The 11,957-nt window shown below is 31.9% G+C and overlaps 1 protein-coding gene across 1 annotated transcript; it reads left to right on the forward strand.

The window, feature by feature from the left end:
- Positions 1-1,214: 1,214 nt before the first annotated feature.
- Positions 1,215-10,739, forward strand: LOC114166824 (Class II aaRS and biotin synthetases superfamily protein). Its single transcript, XM_028051712.2, has 11 exons — positions 1,215-1,605; positions 1,718-1,813; positions 4,032-4,120; positions 4,273-4,402; positions 4,869-4,961; positions 5,734-5,808; positions 7,573-7,690; positions 8,232-8,374; positions 9,093-9,221; positions 10,114-10,277; positions 10,387-10,739. The coding sequence occupies exons 1-11, from the start codon at positions 1,276-1,278 to the stop codon at positions 10,523-10,525; spliced, it is 1,506 nt and encodes a 501-aa protein (XP_027907513.1). The 5' UTR covers positions 1,215-1,275; the 3' UTR covers positions 10,526-10,739.
- The last annotated feature ends 1,218 nt before the right edge of the window (positions 10,740-11,957 follow it).

Raw genomic sequence — 11,957 nt, forward strand, 5'->3', positions numbered from 1 at the left:
ATTTTTAATTATTTTTATAGTCAAGGACAAAATGGTAATATTTCATTTTTATCAATTAAAACATTTTTTTTAATCTATTACATCAATCAAATCATTCACAAATTCTCACAAACTTTACTTCCAATTTCATTCACAATCACTTCTAAATCCCTTAAAAAAAATAACACACAATTCACTCTTACATCCATTCAAATCCATTCACTTCATCTCCTCCAAACCCATCCACTCAAGTGAACAGGGCCTTAGTCTAAAATGTATTGTTTTTTTTTTTTCAATTGATAAGAGTTTATCTTTTATAGTGTGTTTGGAGACAACAGTTTACGAGAGTGATTATTTTATTTCATGAATTTAATTTTTTATCTAGGTATGGGTTGATTTAACCTGACTTGAATTTTAATAGTCTTGACCTAACCTTGTTTGGGATAGACTTAATTTAGTTTGAAATGGTCACTCCCCAATGTCTCAATAGAACTAGACTTGGTCAAATTTAATCCAATTTATATTAGTTTTGTCTAAGTTAATTCAATCAGGAGTTTGATTAAATCGAACATAACTTAACATAGATATGGTCTAACTCAATTAAACATGATCCCAACTTAACTCGGCTTTATTTAGATTCAGGTTAACTCAACTTAGGTTCAACTTGACATAATCTTATCTAGCCTAGATCTACCTTGGTTTTGGTCAAATAAAAATTTACCCGTAGCCTAATTCAATTAAACGTGGTCATATATATATATATATATATATATATATATATATATATATATATATATATATATATATATATATATATATATAATCTTTTTATTCAATCAAAAGAATTGAAAAATAAAATAATTCGACGTTTTCAATGAATTTGAATATTTAAAAAATTGTAAAATCCTTCTCCAAAAGTTAAATTTATCTCAAACTTTATTTTTCTTTTTATTTAGTAAAATATTTGAAAGCCAAGTGAACGCATAAAAAAGATACATTTGTATACTATAAAAATTAATAAAAAAATATTATATATATGATTAATTACAATAAAATGAAGTTTAACTATGCTATTTTATATCATATATGTAAACATATAAATACAGTACACATAAAAAAGTAAAGAAATCTAAATATGAAACTTGACCCAACCTTTTGAGGCCTAAAATGAAGGGCCCAATAATATTTCATCCGACTCGTTCCTGTCCATCTATCTTGTATTTTCATCCATCAAGCTAGCTCGACCCTGATAAGAAAAACAAAACAAAAAGAAAAGCTAAGCTAAGCTTCACTGCCATGCCTCCAACCTCATTCTCGTGTTCGTTCCTCACCCTGCAACCACGCTTCAATTCCTACGTTAACCCTATTTTCCGTTCACTCAGCTTCCAACTATCTTCTTCACCTCTCCCGTTCAATGCTCACTTCTCCAGCATTAGACTCCGCTCTTCGCTTTCGCGACCGGCGGAAACTGATTCTCCCACCGGCGGCAGGTCTGGAGCGTTAACTCCCGGTCCCTCCGTCGGCGCCGATGTTCAGAAAATCGACGTGAATCCTCCCAAGGGGACGCGCGACTTCCCGCCCGAAGACATGCGCTTGCGGAACTGGCTCTTCAACCATTTCAAAGAGGTGTGTGTGGTTTTGGACTCGAATTACTCATTGCCGTTTCGTGCCCATAACTGCTTCAGCTCGATTACTATTTTTCTACTTTTATAATTTGGTATTTCACCGTGAGGATCAGGTTTCGCGGTTGTATGGATTCGAAGAGGTTGATTATCCGGTGCTTGAGTCGGAGGCATTGTTCACTAGGAAAGCTGGAGAAGAGATTAAGGACCAGGTATCTCTTCCGTTTTATCAATGACACGTTGAGTGCGTATCAATGACGCTTGAATAACTAGTCCAACAACAAGACATGGATACGGGCCAAGACAATTTATTTTTTTTGAAATTTAAGGTTACAACGGTAGGCAAAATATATATAATATTTATGTAGATTCAAAATTTTGTTGAAGTAAGAGACACTGATTATTTCTTATTAACTCACAACTGCGATTATCACAATTTACAAATAGACATTTGTGATTATAACAAAAAAATACAGTTTCTGTATATATTATTAGCAGTCCTGGGTAACTGTTATCAACAAAAACAACTTAGGTATAACTCATTGTTTTAAGTGTGAGTTTAGGTTTCACATTAACTAGAAATGAGAAAGTAGAACACTATATAAGAATAAAGACCAATAAATCTATTGTCTTATGGTTTTGGGTTGAAAGTGGTGTCAATGCCTTATGTAATTAGGCTCAGGTCTCATTGGTGTTTGTTTGTTCTTCCCAGTAAAACTTTCTCGATAAACCTAACAGGTATAACTCAAAACAGGTATTGCTTTTTCTATACAATAACATACAATTCACATGCATCATTGTTAAATTTTTGTCTAATGCGAATTAACGTTCTCCTATCCTCCGTTACCATCATATAGCTTTTAAGTATGGAACATCAGGAGAGAACTCTGCCAATTCAAGAAGCTTAACACCATCAGGAGAGACCTCTAGTGTAATATATCTCCACCAATGATGTCCCACTACCCTGTCTCTCCTTTTTATTCAGTAACACCTTTAATCCTTTCCTGGCAAAAATTTACTGTAATGCTCATAAACCAAATGTTCTGTCCATTTCGGATCCATTTTTGTTTCTCTTGAAAGAATGAATGAATACGTACTTCAGTTTCGCTTGTAGCATGAGGAAGAATATAGCTGCTCAATAATCTTTAGGTCAATCTTTTTAGATATTATTTGAATGTATCAGAGTCATATCCTAGAAAAAAGGTTAAAAAATCAAATGAAAAAAGATTGGAAAAATATAGCGGATCAAGAATCTTTTAAGACGTGCTTTTTGGATACTTTTCAAATCTGGAAACCTACACATTCCAAATTTAGGCCAGTAGTATCTCAAAAAAAGAATTCGAATAAAAAATTCTTTTCCAATTTGTATTTCGAAATATCGGAAGAGTATCAATATCTGACTTGAGTAAGACATTCTCGAATGATGTAATTTGTGCCTTGTAACTGGTGTGAATTACTTTATCTGAAAGTTTTCTGCTCTTCATCGTTGCATTATACTTGGGACAATGATCAACTCTGTGTTTCTCTGTTTAGCTCTGGTGATGATATTGATGAGTTACTTGGTTTAGTATTTTCTATGGTGGTAATATGTCATTCTATGTTTATTGTCACGAGTCTCTGATAGACATTCTTCCTCCATGTCTTGTTGTTTCAGTTGTATTTAGATAAGCATTAAAACTGCAAATACTTATTATCAGCATTGAGTTAACTGATTATTTACTGTTTCATAAATTATATTTATGTTTGATTAAGTGCATGCTGGTTTAGTGTATGGACCAAGTTAAACAAAGATTCATGATATACCTACAAGCTGAAGGTTCTTTGAGTAACTTCCTTTTTTTCAGATCCAAAATACGGGTCTTACATTCTAAATGGCAATGCAAATAAGTTATGTTTCTTTTAAAATGATCTTGGTGTTTTCCTGTTATAATTTTCTTAAAATGATCTTGGTGTTCCCTGTTTCGGCAGTTGCGGCTTCTTCTCTCTTATTCTGCACACCACACATAGACAATTAATACAGTGAAAATCAGACAATATGCTACGTGCAGTGAGTCTTGTTGGCATAATTCTATTCATTGGCTTTATTCCATTAGGAATTGCTATAATAGAGCCATGGTATGCCTTTAAGGTATTTAGTGGCTGTGCTTTTAATTTTTCTAATAGCACAACTGTAATTAAGTATGTTAGAGCTAGACATGTATGCATGGTTGAGTGTGTGATAAAGTTTTTGTGTCACACATATAACATGCCGGTGGTGTGCTTAAAATATTAGCATTTTAATAAAATATCTTTTGATGAAAAATAATTTTTATTAAAAGAGTAGATAATGCAAATACATTAAGGATTTTTGACAAAATATTAGGATTTAGTTTTAGGGTTTAGGGTAAGGTTAATTCTTATGTTTTGAAGATCAGTTTATTGAATTTGCAGCTTTATTGTTTTGAAGATCGTGGAAATCGCCGTGTTGCGTTGAGGCCTGAACTTACTCCTTCTTTGGCAAGGCTGGTGATACAGAAAGGGTATGGTTTATTCTTATGCATACTAAGTTTTCCTATATTTGCAGTTTTGATGTTAATATATGCCAGAAAAATTAAGGTTGAATATACGTAACTTGAATATCTTGTATGTGAAGGCCAACTTATCTTTTCCATATTTGTTCTTTAATTTCTAGGAAGTCGGTACCCTTACCAATTAAGTGGTTCACTGTTGGACAATGTTGGCGGTATGAGAGAATGACAAGAGGCCGTCGTCGTGAGCATTACCAGTGGAACATGGATATCATTGGTGTTCCTGGGGTTATGGTATGTGCTGCCTGATATACACACTTTTTTGTTGTGGTTTGTCCTCTTTCTGGTCAAATGTTTCATGATTGATCCAGAAAGCTAGGCAATAAGGTGTCATCATCGATTAGTAGTTGTACCATTATACTTATGTTTGTGTAGCAGTTAGGCTGTCTTTGAGTAGTGATTGATTACTCTATCTTATTCATTCTCCCTTCTCTTATAACAATACAGAAACCTGTGTTTTCTATTTGTAGTCGAGTCAGAAAGTAATGAAAATTTCTGACGCTCTTTGTTATTAAGTAATAAGATGTGTTGTTTTTCTTTTTGTATTTTGTTTCTGGCATTCTTTTGAGTAAATTTTTATGGTTGGTTTGCATTTATTTACCTTATTATAAAATCTTGAATGATGGTAATTTTAATTGAATATATTGGACTATAATCTATTATATGTATTTTTTTTACCATGCTTCTTTTGATGTTGTAGGCCGAAGCAGAGCTTTTATCTTCTATTGTCACTTTGTTTAAGCGGATAGGAATTACAGAATCAGATGTTGGATTTAAGGTTTCCAGTCGAAAGGTGGAGATTTCATTTTCATTGTATGTGTGAGATAGCCTATATAACACATGGTGAATATTTAAATGACTTTTACTAGAAATTTGTGGTGCAATTATCACAGTTTTAGTTATTTGATTTATTCTTATGTATTTATAAGTGATTCTGCTGTACTCTATTACGCAATTATAAATAATGCTCATGTAAACGCCAGGACATATCTCCCTTCTTTGGGGTTTGTATTTATTTCTATTACTAGAACATGCAACCTGTGAATTTAAAGATTTAACTGGTCAAGATATATGATAGATTGAATTTATCAAATTCTTTTAGCTATATGCTCCGCATTTGTGGTTGAAAAGTCATTCAAATGTTGGTGTAAGGGTGTTGCTATGGGCAAGAAAAGTAGGTTGGGATAATTTCTGACGAGTGTGCTGTTAAATTTTGGTTAAAATTGACATATTTTGGTTTAGTAGTACCGAGGAGTATTGTTGATATAGATATATCCTATATTTTTGCACAATATTACAATATAAGACCTTGCCGTGTTTGTTATGACTCTTTTTGGTCACATGCCTGTTTTGCATGATTGTTCTATCTTCATTTATTGTGACAATTAATTGATAATATTTTGTCAAGGACATTTTCATTCGCTCGATGCAGGTAGTTTGTTTCAACTTTGTAGGTAATCGGAGTCTGCATACAATTTTAGTTCTAACATATTACTTCATTAATATGGTTCGTTGTATTGCTTTGGCTTATCATGGTCTTACTCTGTTGGATTCTCATTGTACAGGTTCTACAGGAAGTATTAAATTGTTATTCAGTACCAGAACAGTTATTTGGCAAGGTCTGCGTCATTATTGATAAAGTGAGTGATACGTAATGTTGCTCTTTTAGTTTATTTTTCTAATTGTTGATGCTGCTGTAGCATTCTTGATCCTTATTTGTCCATGAAAAAGAGTATGATAAGGGATCGTGATAAGTTCAATTAGTTTGTGTAGCTTTTTAATGACAAAAAAACATGTACAAGTAGAACCAAAAGGCTGAAGCTAAGATCAAATGACATTAAGTTTCTATGTACTATGGCTAGTTCATGTTTATAGGATAAATGATATTTCACATCACCCAACATTATGCTAAAAGTATATACAAAATTCAGTCTTTGTACAGAATATACTTTTGCTATATTTGTTAAATGGAAGAGAAACAAGAGGCATGTGATTAAGTCTATGTGAATTACACAGTGAAGGAAATAGTCATGCTAGGTGTACAAGAATAATTACAAATAACTTCAAGAATATGCAACTAACCCCAATTAACACAATACAAGAATATAATCTGCCCAATTTACATGAAGATATATGACTAGGCTGCAGCTCATGCAAATCCTTTGTTAGTGCCTCCACACCTTCTTTGGTGTATCTTTGTTGTCTGTGGTCATTAGACATCCTTGACTGATGTGAAGACTTTTACAAGTATACCAAGTCCACAAGTAGGAAGTTGGATATTTCTGGTCCAAATTTTTGAATCCCAAAGAACTAGTGTAATACTCAAGTAAAAGGATGTTTGTTTATTAAATTAAGGTTGTAATTGTAAATGCATGTATTTGCAAAGTAGAAAAAATAGTAAAGCAAAAGAAATCAAACTTGGTGTAAGTAGTTGAATAGTTGGCAAGCAGATTGAACGAATGTTATAGATATGAGATGTCAGGGTTGAGTTTCACTAAACTACCCCTCATGCAGACCACTATAGCTATTTATCGATAGTAAGTTCCAACTATATCAACTTCAAATCTTAATCCCTTTAGCAGATGAACCTAAAGGAATTGATTAATTAATCCCTTGAGAATTACAATCAATTAGTCAGCATTATAGATTAAGAGTTGAAAGATGCCTAATTAAAATTAGCATATTCCTAGTATTACTTTTAAATGGGTCCAAAATTCTAGGTTGAAAAGCATTTTCTAATGTCAACCAAGTCTCAATTAGTCAAGTAAAAGATGATCGAGCTCATACAGACATTATACACAGAGAAGAACAATATAATCATAAAAAACTATGATGAAGTAAAATAGAAATTAGCCAAGTAATTTGGAGAAACATCCTTAACTGAGGTTGTGGACCCTAAAACCACAGGCAGCCAGACCAGGCAAACCTTTTGAATCCCCTATTGATTGACACTTGAATAGGTGACTTTTTATCATTATTGAACAATAACATAATGAAATATTTTCTAAGGAGCTCTATTAACCAACCAATCATGGTCATTTTTAAGGTAAGATTCGCAAGAAATTATATTTAGTAGATGTCTCTAATATGTCTTTATATTTATAACATTCACCTAGGCCAACAAAACAAATGATAAGCAATATTACAAACCTTTGTTGTCACAAAAAAGAACCTTTATGTGTGGACTTGACGATCATAATTTTATTTGTTGTAGAGTCATATTGTGTGGGTATCCTCCTTTCTATTTCTTTTGGACTAATACAATTTTTTCCCATTTTTAGTTCATGTCTATGTGTGATTGAAATTTTATATTCTTGTCTTTGTCTCTTGTCTACTGTTGATAAAGGTCTGATCATAATATCATAGCAAGTTTTTTTAATAAAAGAATTATTAATTTTGTACAGATTGAGAAAATTCCAGTTGACGAAATAAAGAAAGAGTTGGAAGCTGTTGGTCTATCACAAGAGGCTGTCCAGAATCTATTGCAAGTCCTTTCTGTGAAGTCATTGGCAGAGTTAGAAGGTTAACCCTCTACACTTCCTGAAATCTTATATCTTGTAGGGAATACTAGAAACACTATAAAATAGCCTGTTTGTTTTAAATAGAGGACTATCAGGATAAAGCTACCCAAATAGTAATTTGAACAAATATCCTTAGAATATTCCCTTTCATTCCAGAAGATTTTATTTTATTTATAAGGGAATATGGTTTTTACAAAATAGAGGTCTTGAGAATGTAATTAGTATGGTTAATATCTATAATATATTTCTTTATTCTCTCATTATTCAAGTCTGTTGTAGCTTTGTGCCAGATGTATGTATCATTTCCTTATGTTATGGCTTGTAAATGATGAAAAGTTCATTCTTTTTCTTGATCAACATCTTTACTTTGTTTCTTTTTCTTGTAAATAAAGAGAAAAATATAATATTCCTGTTTTTGTTTGTGATATTTACTTCTACATACTTGAAGGATGCAATGGCACCGCGATATTGCATGTACTATCTATTAGTTTGTAAAATCAAGTCATACAACTTACAAAAAGTATAAATGTGGTTGTATTCAGAGAGACTTGGGAGCAGTGGGGAAGCAATTGCTGATCTGAAACAGCTATTCTCTCTTGCTGAAAAAATTGGTTTCTCGAAATGGGTTCAATTTGATGCGTCAGTTGTTCGAGGTCTTGCTTACTACACTGGTATTGTATTTGAGGTTAGAATTTCATGGTTAATACCAAATAGGTGTTATAGTTTATATCAATTAAAATAATGAGTTAGGACCGTTTTTGACTAAAATCTGGCTTGTGGATTACCTGTGTTGCATAATTATATACTTCTCTAGTTGGACTTATTCTCTGACAAGCGTGTAAAGGTTCATTCAAATATTGAGATGTTTCTTGGGGCTATTTGTTTTCAAATTTAAACCCTTCATGCTTAATATCACTGAAAAATAATTCATGATTAATGGCTTGTGTAACAACATTTGTGATAATTGACTCTGACAAATAAAGGTTAAAGTCTATTTTATTAATGGCAAACATAGCCATTGGTGCAATAGTATGAGTAAGAGATCCTTTTCATAGGGACCCATACCATATTTGAGATATTAAAACATTGACTATGGTTGAGAAATATGATTTCAATTGATTTGAAATAATATAAGAAACAAGAAAGAAAGAACATGTTTCCATTGTATATATTTGGTGTTTGTTCTTGATTAATCCTTTTATATGAAAAAGGAAAAAGAAAGAACATGCACTTTATAGGTAACTAAACTGTCATGTTACTAATGCTTACAGAGTAGGACTTGCTATATTTTAGTGTGTCCAAGTTACATTCTTTATGATGCTTTCCATTTGTTTTAACATGTTTCCATTGTATATATTTGGTGTTGTATTGCTTTCTTTCAACTGATTAATTGTCTTCAGTAGGGTTTTGACCGAGAAGGAAAGCTGCGAGCAATTTGTGGTGGTGGTCGATATGATCATTTATTCTCAACTTTTGGTGCTGATGATATTGCTGCTTGTGGTTTTGGGTTTGGTGATGCAGTTATAGTGGAAGTAAGTCTATAGCTTCAGTAGCAAGAGAAATTGAAAGCCACAATGTTATTATTCCAATGTCATTATTCCGTCATAGCACTACCATAGTTCCATAACATGGTAATATCAAACCAATTTTATTTCTCCAAATTGTTAGTTCCATAACATGGTAATATCAAACCAATTTTATTTCTCCAAATTGTTGCAGGGAATTAAATCCATGACCTTTCCCTCCCTTTCTTTTCATCTAATCAATTAGCCACCTTATCACTCCTTATGTATTTTGAAGATTGTAGTGCAATTCCATCGCCCTACATGAAAGCTTATCCATAAACAAATAATAACAAATCAACACAAACATTTCAAGAATTATTTACTAAGGTTCCATATGAGGGAAGGTTACTTTTGATGTCAGATTTTGAGGTTAGGGTTTTCATGGTGAAGACTAGATTAGTCCTACTCTGGATAAATATGGTGCACCGTAGACCAACCACAAGAGTGGTTCACCGTAGCATTAGTCAGACAAAATATTTTCTGTTCATGCATAATAAATGTAATGAATCTATATGTATAAACTCATCATCATATGTGTGGGTACTCAAACTAACAGTATTCAGTCCGTTGCTTCTTATGTCTGCTTTTTTTGTATCAGTTACTCAAAGAGAAGGGTCTGTTTTTTTGTAAATCTCTATTATTATAGTTATGCTCCACAGCACTTTTGCTTAGGCTGGTGTTTCTTCTCCTTTGGCAATTGTGCTTGATGTCTTTCTTTTTTTGTAACGGTTGCTCACATAGAAGGGGATGTCTATTTTTTAAATCTCTATTATGATAATTATGCTCCAGAACACTTTTGCTTTGACTAGTGTTTCTCCAACTTTGTCAATTGTGCTTCATGTCTGTTTCTTTGTCTCAGTTGCTCAAAGAGAAGGGTCTGTTACCGGAGCTTAACTTGCACGTAGATGACATCGTGTGCGCATTGGATGAAGATCTTCAAGGATGTGCTGCAATGGTTGCTAATATTCTCCGAGAAAAAGGGCATAGTGTTGAGTTGGTTTTGGAAAACAAACCACTAAAATGGTATAGTTATTTTTTCATTATGTTAGTTCCTTTTCTTAAAGCATAGTTGCATTTCTTTTGTAGGGCTTCTGATATGGTACATAAATCATTAATGTTTGTTCTCTTGTAGGGTTTTTAAACGAGCAAGCCGAGTAAATGCGGAGCGGCTTGTATTAGTGGGGAATTCAGAATGGCAAAGAGGCGTGGTTGGTGTCAAAATTCTCTCTACTGCTGAACAGTACGAGGTTAAACTTGATGATCTCAAGTAAATCAGATTTTTTTTTTAATTTTTTGGTTTATGTATTTTTTCTTTATTATTGGTATTAATTTACCTTTATTTATTTACATAGTCCTTGAAAACTTGTTTTGAATGTGTGCGTGCTTACTCACCATGCATGTGATTGATTAATGAAACACAAAATTATGATATTTTACTCTGATAAATCAGATATTATTTCTATTTTATATTAAAAATTTCCACAAGGATCTAGCTGGAATTTTCACTTTAAGTGTTGGAACTATTTGTTTGATTTTGATCGTGGTGCCTTGTATGACTGGTATGCCAATACATTTTTGTGAAAGTTGATGTGATTTCGATTATTGGTTTAATATTGTCCTTGTATTTTTTTTTTCAAATTTTAATGAAATATTTATTTATTTTATTAAGAAAGGATATCAGTTATAAATTATAATAAATTAGAAATATTTACATAAATACTATGAAATTCAATTTATAAAAAAATGATTGATTATAAAAATTTTAAAATAATATTTTTTTGTAATTTTATAATTATCTAATATTAAAATTTGATTTGATAATTAATCACTTCCTTATTTATTTTTTTAAGAATTTTACTTTACTAAACGCATTCGATAATATCAATATTTTTTTAAATTAGTTTTCACTGCTGAATCTTCTAAATATTTCACTTTTGTTATTTTGTGAGCAGGAGCTTATTACGTCGTATAAACTTATTTTACTAGTTTTCTGTGATTAATTTGTTTGGGGAAGGTTGGTGAAAGATTTTAAGTAAACAATGTTCTTGGAGTAATTATACCTTTTTCTCTGAAAAACTAATCATAAAATCAAATAAACAAAGTTTTTGGAATAATTATGTTCTTGTTCTTGAAATTGCTGTACATTGATCCCAATCATAGTTACATAATGCTCTCTGAAATTATGTAAGGTTGATTAAGGTAAAGAAAGACCACATGCGAAAATCATCCATTTTGAAATGATATTTCTTGTCTGTCTAACTCAGATAATTTATTTCTTCTGCAACAAGTGATCATTTGGTTTATCTGATTTATTTTGTACACTCAAGTTCGAAGAGAACAAATTCTGTATTATTTCAGCTTTACTTCAATGAATTGTCTGTTAAAAGTTATGATCCATGGTTGCTTTCGTTGTGCTATTGGATTGGAGGTTAAATTAAATATGGATTACTGAGATGATATTTTGTATCAGTTGCAAAATGAACCGGACTTTCAAAATGTTTTGGTATTCATAACGATGTTGTTTTACAACATGAGTTGTTTTGCCATTTATTAGGAATAGGAAGGAAAAGCTGAAAAGTTAATTTAAATTTAAACTCTCAAAATTAACATTTACAATTGGCTATTAAAATCCAAAACAGAGTATAGCTTTGCGGAGACTTGGGATTTGGTGAGATAACTAGAAAGGTTGAGTTTAATTTTAGT

The sequence above is a fragment of the Vigna unguiculata genome, chromosome 1, assembly GCF_037176805.1.
Source record: "Vigna unguiculata cultivar grain cowpea cultivar isolate G323 ecotype 2 chromosome 1, ASM3717680v1, whole genome shotgun sequence".
In the NCBI taxonomy this organism is placed as follows: Eukaryota; Viridiplantae; Streptophyta; class Magnoliopsida; order Fabales; family Fabaceae; genus Vigna; species Vigna unguiculata.